This window comes from Chiloscyllium punctatum, chromosome 2, assembly GCF_047496795.1.
Source record: "Chiloscyllium punctatum isolate Juve2018m chromosome 2, sChiPun1.3, whole genome shotgun sequence".
NCBI classification, from domain to species: domain Eukaryota; kingdom Metazoa; phylum Chordata; class Chondrichthyes; order Orectolobiformes; family Hemiscylliidae; genus Chiloscyllium; species Chiloscyllium punctatum.
The window spans coordinates 125,717,950-125,743,866 of record NC_092740.1 but is presented as its reverse complement, the minus strand read 5'-3'; the positions used below and the strand labels follow the sequence as shown (position 1 = coordinate 125,743,866).

Sequence of the window (25,917 nt, the reverse complement as noted above, 5' to 3'; positions counted from 1 at the left end):
AAGGGCACATGAGATAGCTTTGGCAAATAGAATTAAGGAGAATCCAAAAGGTTGTTACAAATGCATAAAGGACAAAAGGGTAATTAGGGAGAGAATAGGGCCTTTCAAAGATCAGCAAGGTGGCCTTTGTGTAGAGTTGCAGGAGCTGGGGCAGATACTAAACGAATATTTTGCATCAGTATTTAATGTGGAAAAGCACATGGAAGATATCAAATGTAGGGAAATAGATGGTGACATATTGAAAAAAATGTCCATATTACAGAGGACCAAGTTCTGGATATCTTGAAATGCATAAAAGTGGATAAATCCCCAAGACCTGATCAGGTGTACCCTAGAACTCTGTGAGAAGCTAGGGAAGTGATTGCTGGGCTCCTTGCTGAGATATGTGTATCATCGAGAGTGACAGGTGAGGTGCCGGAAGATTGGAGGTTGGCTAACGTGGTGCCACTGTTTAAGAAGGGTGGTAAAGACAAGCCAGGGAACTATAGAGCAGGGAGCCTGATGTTGGTGGTAGGTAAGTTGTTGAAGGGAATCCTGAGGGACAGAGTGTACATGTATTTGGAAAAGCAAGGACTGATTAGGAATGGCTTTATGTGTGGGAAATAATGTCTCACAAACTTGATTGAGTTTTTTGAGGAAGTAACAAAGAGGATTGCTGAGGGCAGAGCAGTAGATGTGATCTATATGGACTTCAGTAAGGCATTTGATAAGGTTTCCCATGGGGCACTGGTGAGCAAGGTTAGATCTCATGGAATACAGGGAGAACTAGCCATTTGGATACAGAACTGGCTCAAAGGTAGAAGACAGAGGGTGGTGGTGGAGGTTGTTTTTCAGACTGGAGGCCTGTGACCAGTGGAGTGCCACAAGGATCGGTGATGGGTCCACTACTTTTTATCATTTATATAAATGATTTGGATGCGAGCACAAGAGGTACAGTTAGTAAGTTTGCAGATGACACCAAAATTGGAGGTGTATTGGACAGTAAAGAAAGTTACTTCAGATTACAACAGGATCTTGATCAGATGGGCCAATGGACTGAGAAGTGACAGATGTAGTTTAATTTAGATAAATGTGAGGTGCTGCATTTTGGGAAAGCAATCTTAGCAGGACTTATACGCTTAATGGTAAAGCCGTAGGGAGTGTTGCTGAACAAAGAGACCTTGGAGTGCAGGTTCATAGCTCCTTGAAAGTGGTGTCTTAGGTAGATAGGATAGTGAAGAAGTGGTTTGATATGCTTTCCTTTATTGGTCAGAGTATTGTGTAGAAGGGTTTGGAGGGATATGGGCCAGGTGCTGGCAGGTGGGACTAGATTGGGTTGGGATATCTGGTCGGAATGGATGAGTTGGACCGAAGGGTCTGTTTCCATGCTGTACATCTCTATGGACTGTAATCATGAAATTTTACAGTCCAGAAAGGATACAAGGCCCATCATGGCTTTTTTAAGGAGGCAGTTAGTTGTCCTATACTACTCCCCAAAAAATATATCCCTTCAAACATTTATCAAAAGAAGCTTGTTTACAAAAGCATGCTTTGTTTAAAAAGCAAATTGCTGGGAATTGCTACATAAAGTGTTTTTTAGCAGGACCTTTAGCCAGGATTGCAGTGAGTAACTTTTTTTATTTTTTAAAATCCATTTTTTTTTGTCATCAAACAAACTCAAGGAATCAGAATTATCTTAAAGCAAAAGAATTATGAGTTCTGCCTAAGAAGCTGACCCCAATATTCATGATCTTGTGCTGTATTTCACTGTGCGTGTTTAGTGATAGTGTGCAAGCCATTGTATTTTATGGGAGTACAGTGGTATTATGTTCAGAATTGTGAATGGCCAGAATCAGTGATTCAGACCATAGGAGAGCAGTAACATGGAGATAAACTAAGGAATGTGTTCAGCTCTTGATGCAACTGTTTAAGTGACAGAGTTGTACAGCATGTAAACAGACCCTTTGGTCCAACCAGGCTATGCAACCATGATCCCAAACTGCCTGTGCTTGGCCCACATCTCTCCAAACATTTCTTATTCATGTACTTGTCTAAATGTCATTTAAATGTTGTAGCAGTACCCGCATCCACCACTTCCTCTGGAATTTCATTCCATGCAAGAACCACTCTGTGTAAAAAGAAATGTCTTTTTCAAATCTCTCCCCCCTCAAGTTAAAGTACATAAAAGGAAGTTTTAAATAATCCTTGGATGATCAAATGGATGATGATGGAATAGTGTAAGGGGGCGAGCTGAGAATAGTTCATGGATCGGCGCAACAACGAGAGCCAAAGGGCCTGTTCTGCGCTGTATTGTTCTATGTTCTAAGTTCTAAAGATACAAATATAGTGCTAAAGAAAACTGTAAGCGAATAATGTAATTTCCCCTCTCTCCCTGCTTTGTGGGCTATTTTACTAGCTTAAAACACTATATATTTGTTCTACAACAATTTGTATTTATGTAACACCTTTAAAAATGCCTGAAGGTGTATAATCAGCACAATTATCAAACACAATTTGGCACTGAGCCATGTTAGTAGATATTAGTACAGGTGACCAGAAACCTGGTCAAAACAGAGGTTGTGAGAGATGAGAGAAGTTAAGATGTATAGACGTTTAGGGAGGGATTTCCAACTGCTGTCAAGTGGAGCTGCAATGAAAATCCGGATATGCATAAGGCCATAATTCAAGGGCAGAAAAGAGTTGGAAATACTGTTTAGAATGTATTGTAAGATCTGTGTTGTCTGTGCAGATGCCACGTGGGAATCTGGAAGTCATTCACCATCGAGCACTGGTATTGGCGCGGGTGCGAAAAAATCTGGACAGGTCTGTAACTCATTAATCATTAAAATCAGAGTTGAAGTTGGGAACCATTTTAAAATTTCAGATTTTGCAGTGATTTACTATTAGGGTTTATGCCTCCTTCTTGAAAGCTTTAATTGCTTTCCTTAGAGCAGACAGTTTAAGGGGACATATTGTAGAGGTGAGAAAAAGTATAAATAGTTTGGATCAAGTTTGCTGGGAGTAACTTTTTTTGCATTGGCAGATGGTTAGCATCAGAGGACACATTTAAGATGATTGACAGAGAAGTTGGCGGGGGGAACCATAAAGATTTGATTTTCTCACCGAGTTACAATGATCTGAAATGCCTGTGCACTGTCTTAAAGGTTTTTGGGAGAAGATTGAGCAGTATCTTTCAAAAGTGAATTGGATAAATATTTTGACAGGAACAAAAATTGTAGGTCTCGAGGCAAAGTGCAGAGCTTGGTGGACAAATTCACCAGCAGTTCCCAAGAGCCAGGACAGACATGATTGAGCAAATTGTTACTTCTGCTGTAAGATTTTATATTTGGAGGAAAACATGGATCTTGACCCCTGCCAGTGGGATTGCAAGCTTAACAACCTCTAAAATACAGGTGGCTGTTCTGAAGCTCCAACCAAATGTTAACAGCTGCAAGGAATTTTTAAAGCTTCACAGTTTAACATGTAAAGTTTTAGAGGGTCTCAATAAGTGGCAACATTTTGCAAATCTCCATTCATACGGGTTTCACTGTCTGTTAATAGAAACAGGAAAACTGTTGCAAAAACAACTGTAGCATAAACCAGTGACTATAAATCCAGCCTGTTCATTTACCTCTTCTTTAGGCTTAAGTTCAAGGAAGCCTTTGAATGTATGAGAAAGCTGAGAATAAATCTCAATCTCATCTATGATCACAACCCAAAGGTGAGTATTATTATCCAGCCTTTTGAAAGATCTTTCACCCTGTTTGCCATAATACCATGTTGTTTTACTGAAGGGAGCAGATTGATACCCAGACTATCAACACTGTAATTTCCACATTACAGCTGATAAACAGATATCTTTTGTTTATTCTACTTCCTGCAGAAGGCAAATGTGGCACCGTTGTAGATGTATTCCTGCTTATGCATCTGTAAACTGAATTATAACTGCCAGCACAGTGAAGCAGCATCTCTTTTGTGATTGAGGAGGCTGAGATAATGCAATACATTCAGAACTAAGCCAACCCTAATTAACAACTATCCTTCCATAATTTGCCAGTTCACAAGGGATCATGAGCATCTTTCTCTATTCACTGCAATTCTGAGAGGCACTGGTATTCCTCCCTCAGGTCAATTTCTGATCTTATATATCCATCTTGTCATTAGTCAGTCTGGCCTGTTCTTTCCTGATGTTTCGCCTTCTAATGTATTTCACACTAGATTATCACACTGCCTATTCTGTTGGTTGCACTTTCTTAGTTTCCATTTCTTTGCTTCAGCCATGAGACGCTTGATTCTGATTTTCCTGTGAACAAGTTCATTCGTTCTTGCTCTCAGCTAGTGCTCAGGACCATTTGCCAGAGACGTGTTTCAAAAACTGTAATTCTTGTCTCATCAGCCTTATTGAGTGAGAGTCCAGCTCTCACATCCATTCAGTGCTTTACTCCTTACCAAACATTTGTTTTTTTTTGTCAAGAGTTGGCAAGTATTAAATGCTGAGACAATTAAATTTGACAGAGTTATTAAAAATGGTGAAGAGTTTAGATCAAAATAAAAACAAAGAGAAATCTTTCAATGGTTGATGAGTCCATAACCAGTGGCAGAAATTTTAAGTTGATTGACAAATTTGAAGAAGAATATTTTCAGGGATATGAGAAAATAGCAGAGGAAAGAATGAACTTCTGAAAAAGAGTCGTACCAGACTCAAAGTTAACTCTGTTCCTCTGACTACAGTTGCTGTAAGACTTGCTAAGTTTATCCAGCATTTTCTGTGACTATTTAAGATTTCCAGCATCTGTAGTATTTTGCTTTTATTCGGGGAATGGAACTAACTGGTCCAAATATGCAGACTTTTTCTATGAACTTGCCGAATGGCTAGACTGTCAGGACTTGTTTGAATTGAGGTAAATCCCTGTGGGTGGAAATTGAGGGGCATGGATAGGATAAATAGACAAAGTCTTTTTCCTGGGGTCAGGGAGTCCAGAACTAGAGGGCATAGGTTTAGGGTGAGAGGGGAAAGATATAAAAGAGACCTAAGATGCAACTTTTTCACACAGAGGGTGGTACGTGTATGGAATGAGCTGCCAGAGGATGTGGTGGAGGCTGGTACAATTACCACATTGAAGAGGCATTTGGATGGGTATATGAATAGGAAGAGTTTGGAGGGATATGGGCCGAGTGCTGGCAGGTGGGACATGTTTGGGTTGGGATATCTGGTCGGCGTGGACGGGTTGGACTAAAGGGTCTGTTTCCATGCTGTACATCTTTATGACTATATTATTAGTAAGAGAAAAAAATAATGCAAGTATAGATTTCTAAGTTTTCTGATTGAAGTATTTTTAAAAATCAAGCTACAATTAATTTTTTCACATTAGATTCCTCATTGACTTCAGAGAAGGCAAGCACATGATTATTTTGTTGGGAAAGCTTGAAAGTCATTGTTAAGCTCCCTGAACCAGGCAGACAACTTCAGCACTGGCCAAGTATGGTTCTCAATGTGTCTATTTACCAAAAGGACATACTACAGGAACTGAAGTGCCAATCTGCAGTCATTCCAAACACAAAAGCAAAATATAAAATCTGAAACATAAGTGAAAATTCTCTCCAGTTCCTGCATTATCTGTGGAGAGAAATAGAGTCAATGGTTCAGATTTGTGACTAATAATCTATAATTGTTGCTTGTACATGTTATCTACTTCGTATTGGCGTAGTGACCGTTGATGGGTTTTGAAGCTGCACAACTAGAAAAAGTATAACATTTTTATGTTCTTAATTTTTATTGTGTCTGAAAAATTGATTCTTCAGGGATATTTGAATCGTGAATATGCTTGTCACAGTGTCCATGTGCATGAAATAATTATGCTTAGGTATGTACCATGGTGTTTGATATGGTAACATTTGTTGTTAGTGACAGCTAGGTTATTGTAATTTTATAGAATTAAATCTTTCAAAACCAACCTTGGTATCAGTATAATTTTAAAAACAAGGAATACCTTGTAAATATTGCACTCCTGTCCTAGTGATGATGATGTAAATTTGCGGTATAACATGAAATTTTCTTTAATTCAATACCAATATAGACATAGGTAACCTTTTGTTAAGGCTGTTCTGAACATTTGGATTTCTCTAGCTGAACACTTAGTGAAATACTTCCTAGACCGGCTGAGGTGCTTCCTTAGATGCTTTTTTAAAAATGTTTGTAACGTTTTTCTTCTACTTTTGTGGAATTTTTATTATCTTTAGTTATGTGATTCCCCAGATTCATAAGTGCATCGTGTGTTGCAGATTGAGTAGGAAAGAAAAGCGTTGTATTTTGAATCTCCTTTCAGGATCTTGGGACATTCCAAAGAGTCTTAAAGCCAATGGAGTATTTTGAAGTGTAGTCACTATTTAATATGAGTAATATGGAAGTTACTGTGCACACAAAAGTTTAACATGATAGATTGATAGAATTTACAGCATGGAAACAAGTCTTTCAGATTTACTGGGCCATGCTGTTTTTTTATGCTCCAAGCAAACCTCCTCCTCCCTTTCTTCATCTCACCTTTCAGTATTCCTTTCCATTCTCCTTCATCCAGTTTTTGCTTGAATGTATCCATGCTCTTCACCACAACCAATCCTTATGATAGCAGCTTTCACATTCTGACTACTCTGCCTAGATAAGAAGTTTCACCCTCATTCCCTATTGAATTTGATAGTACCTTGACTTTATACTTATGATCCCTTGTTTTGGACTCTCAAATAAATGAACATATCTTCTCCTCAGAATCTTTAAGACTCCTCTTAATTCACCTTCCAGTCATCTGTAGTAAAAAGAGCCCTAACCTGTTCAGTCTTTGCTGTAAGGGTAACCTCTCAATTCTGGCATCATTCTTATGATTTTTTTTCACCGTATGCTGTGCATTTTATATCCTTGGAAGTATGGGTCTGGAACTGCGTGCAGTAATCTTAAATCCGTCTAACCAGCTTTTGATACAAATTTATAGATTTCTTTGTTAATTATCTGTTTTAGTGATGTTGGTTCAGAGATGAAAATTGGTTCAGGGAGCACTCCCCTGCTCTTCTTCATAATATTATCATAATCTTTTACATTCAGCAGAAAGAGTAGGCAAGGCCTTAGTTTATTTTAAGGAAGAATACAAATGTGTAGCACTTCCTCATGGTCAGCCTCAGTTCGGTAGATTCCAGTATCAAATCAGGCTGAATGCTCAGATAACTTCACCCAAGGGAACGTGATAGTGATTAGCTTAAAACTCAGTTTGCTGCTCTAACTAGAATTAACAACTTACACAATAGGAAAAAAAAAAATTACTGTTAATAATTGTCCTGATAATGGGTTATAGCAGGGAAAAATATTTGATTGATCCAGAGCATGACTAAGTGTGTGGTGCTGCTCAATGACCATCGAACGCAAAGGTAAAACATTGAGTCCTCCAAATGATGTGCATTGATTGGGTGTTGTCTAGGGTTTCACTTATTTGTAATATGAATATGTATTTGCCAATGTTTGCACATCTTTTTATCTTTAGGTATTTTTGGACAATTTGGAGGACTTCGTAAAGCAGATCAATTCTGTAAATTACATCAACTTATTCCTGACAGAATTGAAGTAAGTGCCATTAGAAGTAAAACAAAAACTTTCATTTCTGCAGCATCTTGACTACAAAAGTTTGTCCCTAACTAAACTTTTTAAATCATGGGACAGGACATTTTATGTCCACCTAAGAGGACAAATCATGTGGCCTCAAAAGAAAAGCAGCACCTTGGACAGTGCAGTATTCCCTCAGCACTCCACTGGAAATGTCAGTCTATATTTTTGAGTTTACTTCTCTAGAGTTGGACTTTAATCTGCAATTTTCTGGCTCTAAAGTAAGGCATTGTTACATAGCTGGCAAGGAACATGCACTATTTCTCAAAGATTTTGTTGTGGTTCATGGCTATAACAGCCCAGTCCTCCATTGCATCTTTGACAGATTAAGTGTACTTCAAACAGCATGCAGTTTTCTTCCTCCCTCAGGACTCCATGTTGCTCCAATGCTGACATCCCCAGCACTAAATTTCCTCCGGGTCGTAGCAAGCATGCCACATCATTGGGTGTAAGCTGTACCTCCAATCCTACCATGATACCACAAACTGAGGCCAGTTTCATGGTCTTTAGCATGTAAATTTGGAAATTGTATAATCAATGGGCATTTGGAGGGAGAAATTATGTTTTAACAAGTTTTTTTTAAAATCAAAGACTCAACATCCTTAAACCCAACATTGTGCATATGCTACTCTTCTTTTCCAGAGAGGAAGATGTCACAATGACAATGTACCCATATTTCCACTGCTCATCAACTTCAACAAATGCAACTGGGACTAAGGTGAACACAGTATGTGATGCACTGTGTAAGACAATGGAGAGAATCAACCCTCACAAGTAAGAAAGATTTGCATTATATATTGCTTTGCATAGCCCCTGGTGGCATAAACACTTTGCAACCAATGAAGTATTTTCTGAAGAGTAGTCAGTGTTGTAGGAAACATGGCAGCGAATATGCACAGAGCAAGTTCCCACAGTCAGCGAAGTGGAGTCATTAGATCATCTTGGCCTTTATTGTTGTTGGTTGAGGGATAAATGTTAGCCTAGGACATTAGCAAGGTCTCTCCTGCCCTTCTTTCAAAATGCTTTTGAGGGCTATTTTACTTTGATCTGAATCGGCAGAGAGGCCTCAGTTTAAAATTTTTTCTAAAGGTCAGCAATGCCAACAGCGCAGCGCTCCCACAATACTGCACTGGGTGTGTCAGTCTGGATTTCATGCTTAGGTTTCTGGTTTTTGGCTTGAACCCAAAACCTATTAAACCAGCAAGTGTGCTTTGCACTAAGCCACAACTAAAACTAATGAGATGATTGTGTAAGCTGAAAGTGGGATAAAATGTGTGATTCTTCCTACCTAAGAGGAGCAGAGGTCAGAGAATCTGTACTGCATTGTGTTATCCTTAGTACTCTTTGTCCATAGTCCTTGATAAAGTAATATTGGAAGGTCATTCATTATACTAAATCAGTAACTTTCAGACAAGAATGAACTAACATTCAAAACCATTTGGAACAGGCCATCTTTCTAATCTTCCTTTAGAATGTCTCAAAGTTACTTTACAATACTTTAGAAAGATCAGTTCTTTTTAAATATTTCCCATGTAAAAATGTATATATTATAATCTTGTAAATTATTACTCCGAGAATGCTGTTCATTTATCTGTGATTTTTATATAGATACAGTTTGTCAATACTGACCTGCCATGTGCGAAAACGTGCTCCAGAACTGGAAGTTGCTCTTCAGAAAGTCCATGAACTGAGAGGTAACACTTAAGTAATGTAGACAAAAATTCAGTTATATTCTAGCACTTTTCTGAAGCATGTTGGTGATATCATTACACAGGAAGGAGCCCTTCAGTTGAAACCAATAACAGAAGGACTTCAGTTGCAGTTCTCATTGAGTGGCGACATTCTGTTCCTGTTTTTCCATAGCATCACTCTGTTACCTCTAGGAAATAATTAGAATTCTATTCCTGCCTCCTTCAGAGGTATGATGCTGTAATTTCTGAACCTGTACTATATTTAAAAAAAATTTTGGAAAATAAAATTATATATATATTAATATTTTACCTTCAGTAAAATGTACAAGTCATATATCCCTGAGTTGTTAATGAAATAAAGTTAATACTAGCTATTCTTAGTTCTCACCCAGAATTTACAGCACAGAAAAAGCCATTCGGTCCAACTAATCAATGTTGGTGTTTATGCTCCGTTCAGACTTCCTCTTAACCCTCCTTTGTTACTCTGTCGGCATATCCTTCTATTCCTTCTTTTTTCTTATGTCTTTCCAGCTTCCCCTTAAAGGAATCTTTTAGTTATTCACATAACTACTGCATATAGTACAAGAATTCCATTCTTTTGGGTAAAACAGTTCTGCCCAATTTTTCTATTGGATTCGCTAGCAACTTGTATATTGGTTGAATGTTATTGTTAAACTAGAGTGACTAGAGCTCTTTCTATAAAAGGTCCTCCTCCTGTAACAAATGTGACCAGCACAAACGCACTGTCCTTCATTTCTTACTATCATTTATAATTGCAAACTTGCAGTGAATCCTCCATCTGACCCTGAAGCAGTCAGTGCCGAAGAGGCCCTGAAATATCTCCTCTTCCTGGTGGATGTTAATGAACTGTATGACTATGCAGTGGGCACATACGACTTTGATCTCATGATGATGGTCGCAGAGAAATCACAAAAGGTTGGCATGCTTTTTTTTTAATACTTGGTTTTGTTTTAACAAATGTTTTTTCCAAGCTCTGTAGAGAAGATTGTCAACTACAGTGAACATATTATTCAAGATGTGGAATGTATGAAATTGTTACAATTAGAATAAATATAGAAATTGCTGGAGAAACTCGCAGGTCTGTCAGGATATATGAGAGAAACAGCTTGAATGTTTCTCGCTCAATATGACTCTTCCTCAGATGTTCAGAAGGATTTTGAGTCTGATCTTATTCTAACTCTATTTCTCTCTCCTTGAATGCTGCCAGACCTGCTGAGTTCCTCCAGGACAGGTGTTTGTTTCAGACTTCCAGCATCTGGAGTATTTTGCTTTTACCAATAGTTGGACACAGTTTATACAATAATAAATAAAATTGGACTCTTTGAAGAAGATGAAAGTGAGGGCTGCAGATGCTGGAGATCAGAGCTGAAAATGTGTTGCTGGAAAAGCACAGCAGGTCAGGCAGCATCCAAGGAGCAGGAGAATCGACGTTTCGGGCATGAGCCCTGCTTTGAAGAAGGTCCAAAGTAAGAAACACAAACTGCAAATGCTCAAATTTGCAATAAGGAAAATGTTGGGAAAAGTAAAATAATGCGTACACTGAAAATATGTCATAAAAAAAAGAAAAAGCTCAAAATACTAAGCGACATCAGTGGAGAAGGTATTCTGACCAAAAGTTATCAACTTGAAATGTTAACTTTGTTTCTTTATTCACAGATGCTGCTGACCTGCTAAGAATTCTCAGCATTTTGTGCTTTTTGTTACTGGGAATATACAGCAAGGTTTAGCAGCATTGAACTTTTTTTTTGGTAAAGAGCCTTTCCCATCACTGAAGGCTGTCCTTCAGAAGGATTCTCCTTGTCTCCGCTGTTAAGAGACAATGCAAAGATAAGGTAGTTCTTCTAGGGTAAGATAAAGAAGTGAAGAATAAGCTATTATGGATGTTTTTGACCAACTGTGTTTAATGGCCAGTTACGGGCAGCAGAGCCCAACATGTTTTTTTAGAGTGCTATTAATAGAAAAAAGAAGACAGTGGCTTAAGGAAAAGGGGTAAGGGGTTGTTAGGTTCAGATTTTATTGTCACCTGTACTCAAGCACAGGAGTACAGTGAAAAGTGTAAATTGTCACCACACATGGTGCCATCTGAGGTACCTAGGTACAAAAAAACTTAGATACAAAGTAGTAAGAGAAATAAGCGTTTAAAAATTTAGGCATTACTACATAGATTAAGTAGAAAAGTAAAGTAAGTAGGTTGCACAGTGGTTAGCACTGCTGCCTCACAACGCCAGAGACCTGGGTTCAGTTCCCGCCTCAGGCAACCGTCTGTGTGGAGTTTGCACATTCTCCCCGTGTCTGCGTGGGTTTCCCCCGGGTGCTCCGGTTTCCCCCCCACAGTCCAAAAAGATGTGCAGGTTAGGTGAATTGGCCATGCTCAGTTGCCCGTAGTTTTAGGTGAAGGGATAAATGTCGGGGAATGGATCTGGGTGGGTTGCTCTTTGGAGGGTCGGTGTGGACTTGTTGGGCCGAAGGGCCTGTTTCCACACTGTAAGTAATCTAAAGTAATCTAATCTAAATAAGGTAATACGAAAGTCTTTCATAGTTTAAACTAGGAAAATAAAGGAATAACTTAAAAGTTCAACAGTTTTTCATGAGTCCTCCAGTTATGTCTCTCTCTGGGAGACTCAGCTATCTGTTCTCATGCTGCTACCACAGAAACCATCGCAGCTGCTGAATTTGCTGCTTCTCCGATCTTGCCTGGTGCCTCGGGAACATGCAAAAGGCAGGATCCACTCGAATGCCAAACCAAGACACTGCTACAAACCACTGAGAGACTGGCAGGCAAACTGTCAAGGGACCAGGCTGAGACCCACCATGACCCACTGAGAGACCAGGCTGAGGTCTGCCACGAGCTACTGAGACACCAGGCTGAGACCGACTATGAGCCGCCGAGAGACCAGGCCAGGACCTGTCGAGAAACCAAGCTGGGACCCATCATAAGCTGCTGACAGACCAAGCTGAGACCCGCCACAAGCCATTGAAAGTTGTCAGGAACCAGGCCGAGTGATGCCAGGAGACCAGGTCAAGATCCTCCTTGAGCCTCTGACAGACCAGGCTTTGACCCGCCGAGATACCAGGCCACGTAAGAGGTGAACACCAAGAAGGGAAAAACACCAAAAAAGGGGAAATAAAGAGAAGCAAACAAGAAATACACAGGAGTGGAGGAATTCCAGTTGGACTTTCCTACTGCACGAGGCAGTGGATCAGGAAAGAGAGGTGACTGGACAGCAAGGGTACTTACATTCGTGATAGAATTTTTTGAAGAAGTGAACAAATAGTGGACAAGGAACTGTCCATAGATATTATTTTTATGGACTTCCAAAAGGTATTTGATTGTGTGTCTCATAAGACATTTGGCAAATGTTGAAACTTCTGCATTTGAAGACAGTTTATTGACCTGGTTAGGATGTTTGTTGAGCAACAAGTGACAAAGAGCACAAGCAAGTATCATTGGCAATGCTGTAATTCGTTGGGTCTGACTATTAATATCTAAGGTATCTGTATTGGAGTCTCAATTATTCACAAAATGTAATCATGACTTCCATAAGATAGACAGCTGCATATTTAACAATGCTAATGATACAAAAATAGTCAGCATTGTAAGTAGTGTAGGTGGAAGCAAAAAAATTACAGAGGCATTAATATATTAAGTGAACAGGAAGAACTGGCAAATGGATTTCAGCATAAGCAAATCAGATTCCTAGGACTTAGAAAAAGATGCAAAAAATGCTGGTGAACAATTAAAAACCGAGGAATTCAAAGAAACAGACAAGAAAACAGGGACTTAGAAGTCAAACTACAGCTGGACAAAGCCCTGATTAGAGCAGATGTGGAGCACTGAGAGCAATTCCAGGCATCCAACCTTGAAGGATACATTGGCATTGGAAGCAGCATAGATTTACTAGCGTTTTCTTAGGTCTCCAGAAGCTAAATGATCAAAGACGATTAACTACATTTAGTGTTGTATCCCCAGGAAATTTAAGGGGTAATTAGATCAAAGTTTTCAAAATATTGAGAATGATAGATGGAAGAACACTATTTCTATTGTTGGAGAATGTAATACTAGGGATAGCTTAAAATTGGTATGAAATCAAATCTGAAATTATTAAACGTTCCTAACAGAAAAGGTGGAAGAAGTTCAGAACTGGCTTTTGCAAAGGACGTGGATGCAGTTGGTTGTTTAAATCAGAGATTGATAGCTCTGATTATCAAATGCATAAATTATATGGGGCAAAAGTGAGTACATAGTTAGCCACAGATCATCTGTGATTTTATTAACTGACACATTAAGTTTGAAACACAAAGTGATCCACTGCCATTCCATGTTCCCGCTCATATGAAATAAAAATGAGGTTTTGAAACTTTTTTGACCGCATTCTATAGATCTGACCTTTTTTTAGAAAAGAAAGTATCGATTTGACTTGCATGAGGTCATTATTGCTAAATCAAAACCTGCTTCTGCTAAAATTAGGTAACTAGTATCACAAGTGTACTGGAATATTATTCTTGTTTCAGGATCCCAAAGAATATCTACCATTTTTAAACAACTTGAAGAAAATGGAAACTAATTACCAGCGATACAACATTGATAAATATTTGAAGCGATATAAGAAAGCTCTCAACCACCTCAGTAAATGTGGTAAGTGCAACTGCAAAACATTGAATACGTTGTGATTTCATGCTTAAGCAGCTCATTTGAGGATTTGAGGTATTCAGGGGGTGGGCGTGCCAAATTATCTCCAAAGAATTTGTGTGTCAACATAACATCCTGTGTACAGGCTTGTACATGTTTAGAGGAGGAAGGAAGCACTAATTTTGAAATTTATTTTGGCATGATCATATTTGGTATTAGAAGGAAATTTTTTTGACTGCATTCTGCAGATCTGATTCTTTTTTTAGAAAGGGAAGTATGGACTTGACTTGCATGAGGTCATTCTTGCTAAATCAAAACCTGCTTCTGTTAAAATTATGTAACTAGTTTTACAAATTTCATGTAAAACAAGTCTGTTGCAAATTACCAATATTATCAGTCATTATGAGGTTAGTTATCAGAGTTTGTATTATATGGAATATTGATTACTTGGCATTCATTTATAATGTATAACATATCAGCAAGAAGTTGTATTTGTATAGTGCCTTTAAACTTGAGAAAATGTCCTAAGATGCTTTGCAGATCTATCAGACATAATTCAACACCACGCTACATAAGGAGATATTGGTACAGCCAAAGCAGAAGTTTGAAGGAGGATCTTAAAAGATGGAGAGGGTTATGGTTTAAGGCTGCCTAAACAGAGCCACCATTGGTGAATCAATTACTATTAGATTGCATAAGAGACCATAATTAAAGCAAATCAGACATCTTGACAGGTTGTAGGACTGAAGTTGAGTCCTAAACTAAGGATGAGTGAAACTGTGAAGACATTTGACTATAAGAAAAATAATTTTAAATTTGAAGTTTTTGTCAGTCAACAGGACAGGGTAAACAGAACTTGGTACAAGTTAGAAAGTGGATGTTTGGATGAGCTCAGCTTTATGAAGGGTTGAGGTTTAGACCAAGAGTATTTTGAATACTAAGTCTAGTGGTCAGAAAGCAATGGAAATGAGTTTTCGGAGCACATGAGCTAAGGAGAGGCAGAGTCAGAGTCAGACAATGTTATAGATCTGAATGTGAAACCCAAAATGTTTTTGAATGACAATACTGAGGGAATAATTTGTGTTTAAGTAATGCAAGGAGACAAAGGATAGATCCTTTTGAAACTCCAAATGTAACATTGCAAATAATTGTCTTACTATAACCATATAGAAACAAATAGAACCAAATGAGAACAATCCCCCCCCCCCCCCCAATAGGACAGCAGAAGAGGCATTGGAAGATGATATAGTCAGCTATGACAAAGGATGTATATAGTTCAAAAGGGTCAAGGAAGGATACTTTACTATAGCTGCAGTCACATGAACTTTGATAGGTACCATTTCAGTTCTGTGGCAGCAGTGGAAACCTGACTGGAAGAATTCAAGCATGGTTGCAAGAGATGATAACACATCCAAGGACTTTGGAGGTGAAGGGTGGGATGGAGATTGGGTAGTAGTTTGGAAGGACAGAGTGATCAAGATTATTATTTTTTGGCCAGCACTTTTGAAGGACTGGGCACTACCTGTGGAGAGAGTATTCAGTTGGAGTTAACTTTTCACTGACTGCTGAGATCAGTTCTTAGCTTTGAAAATTGCTCACCGATATGTGCATGTTTATAATACATAACACTTTTTATTTCCAGTATGATGGTTTCTACTATCTCTGTGCCATCCAATTAATGTTAGCGTACTCCATCAATTGGCACCTGTAAAATAGGCCTTACTCCTGTCCTATGTGCGTTGAGGATTTATTGTGGAATTGTATATTCAATATGTGCTTTGATGCTCAGTCAGTGGGGCTGAAGTGGTTGAGTCTATAGTGCTGCAAACAAAATGGTGTCAGGTGGAACCCCACATGTCTGCTGTGAGTGCCTTGTAAAAACTAAAATTTATGCTGAATTTCTTTTCCTTCCTGCCCCATAGAAATACAGTTAGGTCCTTTATTAGATGACTTGAGTGTAGAATTGCTTGCATACATCACCCACATTTTATTCCCCTTTTAAGCAACATTGCATGGTTTGATGTATAAGTGCGGTGCAGTATTACCTCCATGGTTGGCTGATGCTGCTTTCTTTCAGGTCCTCAGTATTTCACAGAGCTTCTTAACTTAGTAAAGGACCAACAGATGTATAGTGAAGCCTTGAAGATATTCCCAGTAAACAGCCAGGAATATAAGGTATGGTGTGAGGTTTTGTGTCTAACAGCAATCACCAAGGGTTATTGATGTTCAGAGAATTGTCAAAGGAAGATAATCAAGTTTAGTTGCAATAGTTGCGTCCAGCCCTTGACACTAATTCCATCCTTTTCCTAAGTAAGATGAATTAAAATTAATCTGGTCAACTCTAAACTGAGCTTCTAACCCCATATATTTCTAGCACAAAGATGATCAACTTCCACCTCCACAGAGTCATTTGTGTCCATTCCAACTTTAACCCATCAGTCTCTCAAGCTTTCACCCATGTCTTTCAGTTGCAGATTTGATAATTCCGATGTTCTGCTCAGTGGACTTGCATTCTCCACTCTCTGTGACCTGCATTGGTTTGAAATTCTGCGCCCTATACGCTATCTGATTTATCCACGAGCTCCTCTCATTGCTGATCTATGTTGACTTCCCTCACCACTCCAACTTTAGTATACTCGTCCTCATATTTAAATCTGTTCACATTTTTCTTTCTTTTTCTCTCTTTGTAATCTCCAATTTTACAAGCCGACCCTCCAACTCTCTACTTTCCTCTGATCCTGAGCTCTTATGCAATGTACTTTCCTCCATCATACCACCTACAGCCACCTTGATTCCAATTACAGTCCCTCTTACCACCTCCACCTCAGTTTCCTTCTTTAGGAATCTCTTTTAAAGCTAATCTTTTAGACCAGGCCTGAGCAACCTATAAACAAAAAGAGAAAATGCTGGAAAATCTCAGCAGGTCTGATGTTCAGCTCTTTTCTCTCCTTACAGATGCTGCCAGACCTGCTGAGATTTTCCAGCATTTTCTCTTTTGGTTTTCAGATTCCAGCATCCGTAGTAATTTGCTTTTATGGGCAACCTATAATTTGTTGCTTAATATTTTGTGATATATCAATTCAGAGACAGTGGTCAGAGCCTTTACTGAAGTAAAGTCAAGAAATTTACAGAAGATAGAACCAAATAGAAGAAGAATTGCTATTTAGATAAACATTGTTATTTATAAGTTTGCGAAGTTATATATAGAGGAATCTCGATTATCCGAATATCAATTATCTGAATTTAGGATTATCTGAAGGGGATCTCAAGGTCCTGAGAGAAACATTATGTCAAAGAGCTATTTCAACCCTGATCGCGTCTTTTGCTTACAGGTACAACGATTAAAAACTGACTCTGCTCACTGAAATGCTGCATGGACATCCCATGTCTCTCTCTCTCTCTCTCTCTCTCTCTCTTGCTCCCTTATCTCTGTCTATCTCATCTCTCTCTCTCTCTCTCTTTTATCTCCTCTCTCTCTCTCTTATCTCTGTCTCTCTCTTATCTCTCTCTCTCTTATCTCTCTCTCTCTCTCTTATCTCTCTCTCTCTCTCCCCACACACATTCCCTCGAGTTCTACATAGGGGTGAACCCTAAACCCGCCCCCCCCCCCCCCCCCCCCCCCCCACCCCCCCGTTCCCCAGATAATTTCTCCAACATTGTCCTGTACAGCGTAAAAGTTGTGTGTGTGTGTGTGTGCCTGTTTTTTTTTGGAGAATTACCCCACAGTGGCAGCAGCAGTCTCACTGTTGGTGTCCAGTCCAGTCCAGTCCAGTGGGGGAGGTATGAGTGCGGGCGCAGATGGGTGTCTGACAGTGGGTATTGGATGGGAGCGAACAGTGTTGGGGGATGCGGATGGGATTGGGGGTGGACAAGGGATGGGAGCAGGGTTGAGGGCGGGAAGTGGGCGGGAGCTCACACACGATGTGCTGCTGCCTAGTCTCCTGAATGGGGAGCAGACTTCACAGAAACCTCCAAGCCCCAGAGGAAAATCAATTTACTGAATAATCAATTATCTAAGTAAAATAGTGCCCGCCCATCTCATTCGGATAATTGAGGCTCCTCTGTATATATTTGTATGTGGCGATGAGAATATAATTCTTAGATGCAAATCTTAGAGGCAAAACAAATAATTATGGATGAAGAACAGGCAATTCTTATTTTCATTTGTTCTCAATCTGATAATATTCAATTACTTTTTGTGAAATCTCTGAGGAATTATTAACTTAGTATGGGAACAAAAATTTCAGACAGTCAGAAAAGATTGAACATGTTAGGGCATTTTGCTTTGGCAAAGAGAAGACTTTAAAATTCAGATTGGTTGGATAGGGTACATGGAGAATATGTTTCCATTTGCAACAGAATCCAAACCTAGAGGCTGTAAATATGAGATAATTGCTAATAAATCCAAAAAGGAAACAAGGAAATATTTCCTTATTCAGAAAGTGGTTAGAATGTGCAATTTGCTACCACAGAAACTGGTTGAGGTAAGTTGTTTAGGTGTTATTGAGGGGAAACTTGACAAATACATGAAAGAAGAGAGGATGCAAAAACATGACAAGAGGCTTAAATGAAGTAGATGGAATGGGAGAGATTTGAGTAGGACGTAACCATCAGCACAGGCCTGTTGAGCTGAATGGGCAGCTTCTGTGCTGTATATTTTTTTTGTTATATGTAACATTTAATAAAAGAAAATGGAGAGTGCGCCTTATCTTTTTGTGAGGATGTCAGCTTTTGATTCTCCTCTCATTGCAGGACATAAGTATTGCGTATGGTGAGTATCTCATCAAAAAACAGTACTACGAACAAGCAGGGCTAATCTTTGCACGATGTGGGGAATGCGAAAAGGCACTGGGTGCCTTCCTGCTGTGCAACAGTTGGCAGCAGGTTTTCTGTATGGCCGCTCAGCTCCACTACACTGAGGACAAAGTGGTTAGTATCGCACGAACTATTGCAGGTAAGGACTGGCAGAACGTTGAAACCTTTTCAAAGAATTGATTGGGTTTAAATATTGTCTTTTGTCTCTCAAACCTAGATTGGATTGATGGATCTCTGGCCTTGTGTACCTTATGTGAAAATGAGTTCAGAATGTATGATCGGAACAAAAGGAGGCAGTTTTACCATTTAAGTCCATTTAGCTATTGAATTAGATCAGGGCAATCCATATCTTAACTCTATTTCCCCTCTTCTCTCATCGAACAATGTTAATTGAACACTCATGTCCGGACCACCAGCTTTAGCAGTTTGTGTAGAGAGAATTCCAGGTTTCTGTCACCTGTGACGCAAAGACGGGTCAGCCAGCAGCAACCCCTTGGGCCTTGGCCAACGCCCTCCTCCTGGGGAGCACTTATTACTGATACAATCATGAATGAGCTTATCAGCAACAAGCATAGGAAAGAATGGGCTTGTGATTGGAGGAGCAGTTTCTCACTATTTCCTTCAATTCTTTTAATGCAGGTAACTTTTCTCTGGCTGCCCCAGGAAGCGAATTTCCAGAGTAATTTATGGAGATTTAGAGGTGGCTTTGTCCTTTGCTCCTGTGTATTTTCAGGATAGGAAGAGTCACTGTTGCTGATTGCCCAGGAAATCCTGCCTGCTTTTTACACAGTGGTTGCATCATGCAATGTGAATTAGTGCAGCTTTGAGATTGCATTCAAGTGCACTGGGGGCCTTCTGTTTTGAGGTTGAATTAATCAAGATTGCTGCAATGACGATAAAAACATGGAATAACATTTGATTAAACACCACTAACATTCTCCATCTTTATGACCCCAAATGCAATTTTCTTTTATTGGGAATTCCACAAGTTCGGAAAAGTGAGTAAAGTGTCTGTCTGTTCTGTTTACAGGTAAATTGATGGAACAGCGAAGATATTCAGAAGCAGCCTTGGTGCTCGAGCAGTATGCTAAGGTAACATTACATATGGACATCTGTGGTAAATGCAGAGAGATTACCTCAACTTCAGGAGTTGCCAGCAAACTAATATTGTTACAAAGCTGCTCTGGAGACGTTGAGCCTTAAATATTCGGCCTCCTATGGAACAACTTCAAGTTGTCCTGAAATGTAGTATTCTTTTGCAACTACCTCAATTAGCAGTTAATGTTTCCCAGAAAAAATAGAAAACCTGGTAAATGCATGATGAACTAAAGTGCTATGATTTGTTACATATAATGCAAGTCATTTAATTTTTTAGAAATGAAGCCAAAGAATTTGGGAATGTGAAATTTGTATGCTTTATATCTTTTAAAATGGGCGTAATAATATCCTGTCTTAGGTTAATCAAAAAATACAGATTATTTTTATAGATATTTTACAGCATTGGTCCCTATCTGAGCCAAGTTCAAACTCTTAGTTACACTTCCATTCCTGATGACTTGCATTAGTTTTTAACAAATCGTTTTCCTTCAAATCTCCACTCACCAAATGTAAAATCCATCTTGAATCAAGCCATGCTCAAAATAAAATTGATTTAAAATGTATTGCATGATATCAAAGGGGTAACTTGATATCTGAGTGGTAACCTAGCAGTTTCATTAATGGGCTTGTAACTAAAAAAACAAGGACAATTTAAAAGAACACAAATGACTTTGAGAAATGTCAGTTGTCTGTATAATTGTGTTACAGTATTTAGCTTCACAGTATTTTTTTGAATTGTAAAAGCTAGAAGAATGTGTCCATTTGTTTAATTTTGCCCAAAACACCCAGCTTCATTTTTAGAGTAATCTGAGAGGATCACAAATGGCTTTGATTAATGGAAACTTGTCAGGGGAACTAATTCATCCTAGGATTGTGGCCAGTTTTATGCTCAGGACAACATTCTTTAAGCTCGTGCAAAAGAATGAGGAAGGTTAATTTGCACAATAGGCCAGTCTTCCATGACTTCATTTTTGCATGGGTTGCAAATTTCTGGCAAATTGATATGGAGAGGGCACTGCTGTGCTCTTCCAGCACCACTAATGAAGCATTAAATGACAGTTTCACATCTGTCTTTAGCAAAGAGAAAAATGCTACACATGCCATGATGAAAGAGGAGGAAAATAGGTGGATGGAAGGGTTTAAAATTGATAAGGGAAAGGTGTTGGATAGGATATTTGTACTTTAAGAAGATGAAGATAAGATGGATGCATTTAAGGATCTTAAGGGAAGTGAGAATGGAAATTGCAGAAGCACTGACAAGTTTTCAGTCTTCCTCCGATGTAGAGGTTATGCCAGGAATATGGAAAATTGCAAATGATACAGCCTTGTTGAAAAAGTGTGCAAGGATAAGCCTAGTAACTACAGACCAGTCCAGTCTAATTTCCGTGATTGGAAAACTTAAAGAAACAAAACATGACAAAATTAAAGCAAGGTGGACAAATGTGGGTTAACTAAGGAGAGAGCCAGTATTGATTTTTTGGGGGAAAATAGTGTTTAACTAACTTACTAGGACTGTTTTGCTGATGTAACAGAGAGGGTTAATCAGTGTAATGCTGTTGATGTGATGTACATGGACTTTCAGAGAGCACTTGATACAGTACTGCACTACAGATTGTCAGCAAAGTTAGACATTATGGAACAAAAGAGACCATAGCAATGTAGATGCAAAATTGGCTGTCTGATAGAAAAGAGATAAATGCTTAGTGGATGTTTATCAGTTGTGAACAAAAGTTCTCCAGGGGTCAGTGTTAGGACCATTATTCTTTTTGATATATATTAATGTTCTAAACCTTGGGAAGCAGGGCTCAATTTCAAAATTTGAAGGTGAATCTAAACCTGGAAGTATCGTGAAGAGGATAGTGTAGAACTTCAAAAGATCATAGACAAGTTGGTGGATTGGTGAAATAGGTGGTAAATGAATTTCAATGTGGAGAAGTAGAAGATGATTCAATATAAAATAAATGATACAATTGTATCAAGATTCATAGGTGCAGAGGAGTTTGAGTGTATATGTGCATAAATGATTAAAGGTGTCAAGACAGGTTGAGAGAGCAGTTAATTAAACACACTGTCCTAGATTTTACTATTAGTGGCATTGACTACAAGTGTAAAAGCATTATGTTAAACTTCTATAAAATATCAGTTTAGCCTCAACTGGAACATTGCATTCAGTACTGGGTGCCACACTTTAGAAAGGGTGTGAAGGCATTGGAGGAAAAGTGCAGAAGAGGTTCTACGAGAATGGTTCCAGAGATGAGTAATTTCCATCACGGCGATACATTGAACAAGTTGTTGCTGTATACCTTGGAAAAGCAAAGGCTGAGAGGAAATCTGATTGAAGCAAATAGAAGTAGAATTCAGAAGTAACTCTAAAAAGGGTATTGGAAAAGTACTTGAAAGCTAAAAATTTGGAGGCATACAGAGAAAGAATGAGGGGAGTGTACTTGGATAGCTTGACCAAAGTTGGCACACACCTGATGGTCTGAATGGCCTCCTATGTTGTATGATTCTATACACTTACACCTGGTTCTCTCTCAAACCTTCTTTCAGTAATTATAGAGGTGGCCCTCGATTAAAGCAGTTTGATTTACATGGCTTTGCCTTAACCTGGTTCTAACTGTACTATCCATCATTCCAATAATGTGTGCCAGTTTCACAATTACGTGGTTCTTACCAATTCCAAGCAGCATTGAGGAATAAATGTGCATCAAACTCTACATTCCTGGTAAAGTTTCTGTTTGTTCAAATTGTTCTGGCTGTTGCCTGCCTCAATTAAGGCTGGACAAACATTTAAATTGACCCCATGGACATTCAACCCTCTACTTCCAAGAGCAGTCTAATAATCCTCAACCTTCAATTTTCAGAGTTGCAAATGAATCAGATGGAGATCCATAGTTTACCACCTCCAGATAAGAAATGTTGTACATGAGACGATAAACATTAGAAGATATTCTTTTTGCATATTTTCATGTCTTTTTTTGGTTTTTTGTATCAACTTTGAGCTTGTTCAACTTGCCGGGGAATGTAGCCGGGACATTTACGTGGGCTTCAATGGGAGTGTGTTTTCCAAACAGTGTGGTTTTGCTGAACATAGTAATTTTCAAGACCATAACGACTGTGCTAATTGAGGATTACCTATATGCTGATTTTTGTGCACTTGTTGTGTCTGAATCCTGAGGAATCTCCTTAGTTAGTTTCCTTGAGATGTGATCCAGACCTGGCTCAACTTTGTTACTTTTTGGAAAACACTTCATTGAAGAATGTGAAAGGCTGTACAGTGACTGTAACCTTCCCATGTTCACGTCACATAACTGTTTTATAAAAGTATACTTTAATCCTGAAAAAGAGAGTAATTTTAAGTTTAATGTGCTGCACATTTAGGAAATTATCCTGTTACAGAGTTTAGCTAACTGGGTACCATGCTTGCCTAAAGAATAGTAAATGTTTGCAGCTGCGAATGATTATTGCAATGGATTTTTTTACAAAACTTTAAAAACTTAATTATACGTGTAAACGTTTTTTGACATCTTTCATAACAGGACTATGAGGAAGCCATTACATCACTTCTAGATGGTGCAGCCTGGGAAGAATCACTAAGATTGGTAAAGATTTGAATAGCATGTCATCTGAAATAATTGATTTGTGGAGTACACAAACGTTTATTTTCCCTTTCCTTGGTTATCTTGCAGTTTTACCTGATCAACATGAAAACTATAATTTGCATAATTTCAACTACCATCCTTACTTGATCTAACCTACATGCAACTCCAGACCCAGAGCAGTGTGGTTGACTTAACTGCCCTCTGGGCAATTAGGGATGGGCAATAAATGCTGTTCAAGCCAGTGACACCCTCATCCTGCGAATTTCTTTTAAAAAAAGAGTTGTTGACTGGCTTATATAGCAAGTCTGACTATTTTAAAATAAATAAACCTTTTCTCTAATTTTAAATCTTGCCATCATGCTGAGATTCACCCCTTCCTATCGTAATCTCTTTGTCTTTGGCATCTTGATGGTTAATTAACATTATATATATTTATATTTGGAATTGCAGTCAGAGACAGCTGATACATCCAAGACAAATGTGTGAAGTGAACTGGATATACAGGGATAAACAGTGACAGTTTATTTCCAATGTTCTTTACAACTTTGAGGATTAAAATTGAATGTAGTAATATTGGATTATAATCACTACTCCCTTTCTTTTTCAGAAAACAGCTACTGTTAATGATTCTGCTGTGGTTATTTATGCCTCAATATAGAGTCATAAGGTCATAAAGTATCAAAACAGACCCTTTGGTCCAACCAGTCAATGCTGACCATGTTCCCAAACTAAATTAGTCCCACTTGTCTGTGCTTGGCCCATAATCCTCCAAATCTTTCCTACTTGTGTACTTATCCAAATACAGAGGAACTTCAATCATTCTCTCCCTCTCCCCACTCTTTTTCCCTGGAGTTCTGCATAGGAGTGAGCCCTAAACCCTCTTTCCCCAGATATTCTTTCTAACATTGCCCCATACAGGGCAGAGGTGGAACTTGTCAAAAAGTTGCAGTTAAAAAGTTTGTGTGTGTGTATGCGCATGCGTGTGCTATCTGGAGACTTATCCCAGAAAGGTAGCAGCAGTCTTCCTGTTGGTGCCCAGTCCGGCTGCCCCGGGGGTGGCTGGGGGCTGGGGCACATTGGGAGGGGGGGGGGGGTTGGACAGTGGGTGGGGCAGGTGAAAGGCAGTGATGAACACAATTGGGTGGCGATGTGGGAAGGTGTTAGGGGCAGGTGGAGGGAGGAGTTGGGGCACGGGCGGGGGCGGGCGCTGTTGGGGGCAGGCAGGGGGTGGTTTTGGGGGGTGGGGAGGCGGGATGCGGTGTTGGGGGCAGGCAGGTAAGTGGGGCGCGGTGTTGGACAGGGTTTTGGGGGCAGGGCCTCGCACACGGTGTGCTGTTGCTGTCTCATCTAAACAGGGAGCAGACTTGATAGAAAACCTCCGAACCCCAGAGGAAAGGCATTAAATCAATTAACTGAATAATCAATTATCCGAACGAAATAGTGCCCGCCCATCTCATCTGGATAATCGTGGTTCCTCTGTATATTTTAAATGTTGTAATTGCACCTGCATCCACCCCTTTCTGTAGCAGTTCATTCCATACACAGACCATTCTGTGTAAACAAAAAAAATTGCCCCCATGTCCTTTTTTAATTCTTTCTCCTCTCACCTTAAAAATCATTTTGAACTTACCCACTCTAGGTAAAAGACCCTTGTCATTCACTAATCTATGCCCCCCCCATGACTTTATAAACTTCAATAAGGTCACCTCTCAACCTTCTATGCTCCAATGAAAAAACTCTCAGTCTTTCTAATCTGTTTTGTATCTCAAACCATCCATATCCAGCAATAATCCTGGTAATTTTTTCTGAACCCTCTCCAGTTTAATAATATCCTTCATATAACATAGCAACCAAAACTGCTAGTGTAGAAGAAGCCTCCATAACATCCTGTACAACCTCAACATGATGTCCCAACTCCTATACTGGAAGGTTTGAGCAACTAAGACAAGCATGCTAAACGCCTTCTAACCACCCTGTCTAACCATAATGTAAATTTCAAAGATTTATGTACCAGAAACCTTAGGGGTCTTTGTTGTCCAACATGACTCAGGGCCCTACCATTAATTGTATTAGTCATGTCCTTGGTTATAATACCAATATGCAATACCTCACATTTATCCAAGTTAAACTACATATGGCACTCCTCAGCCCATTGAACCAATTGATTAAGATCTGTCTGTAATCTGAGATAACCTTCTTCACTGTACACTATACCACCAATTTTGGTGTCATCTGCAAATTTACTAACCTCCTATGTTCTCATTTAAATCATATTTATATAAACAACAAACTAAAGTGGACCCAATATTGATCCCTGTGGAACTCTGCTGGTCACAGACCTCAAGTCCAAAAAAACAACTGTCTGCCATCACCACCTGTCTCCTACTATATAGTCAATTTTGTATCCAATTGGCAAGCTCACCTTGATTCCTATGT

The 25,917-nt window shown here is 39.1% G+C and overlaps 1 protein-coding gene across 1 annotated transcript in view; it reads left to right on the top strand.

Moving 5' to 3' along the window:
• elp1 (elongator acetyltransferase complex subunit 1) overlaps window positions 1-25,917 on the top strand; it is a 68,784-nt gene that overhangs the window by 32,078 nt on the left and 10,789 nt on the right. The window contains exons 20-30 of the mRNA XM_072588144.1: window positions 2,729-2,802; window positions 3,622-3,700; window positions 7,506-7,585; window positions 8,267-8,398; window positions 9,233-9,318; window positions 10,103-10,251; window positions 13,849-13,972; window positions 16,044-16,141; window positions 18,719-18,920; window positions 19,812-19,873; window positions 23,419-23,481. Coding sequence (XP_072444245.1) covers window positions 2,729-2,802; window positions 3,622-3,700; window positions 7,506-7,585; window positions 8,267-8,398; window positions 9,233-9,318; window positions 10,103-10,251; window positions 13,849-13,972; window positions 16,044-16,141; window positions 18,719-18,920; window positions 19,812-19,873; window positions 23,419-23,481 — 1,149 coding nt within the window. The remainder of the gene's footprint in view (window positions 1-2,728; window positions 2,803-3,621; window positions 3,701-7,505; window positions 7,586-8,266; window positions 8,399-9,232; window positions 9,319-10,102; window positions 10,252-13,848; window positions 13,973-16,043; window positions 16,142-18,718; window positions 18,921-19,811; window positions 19,874-23,418; window positions 23,482-25,917) is intronic.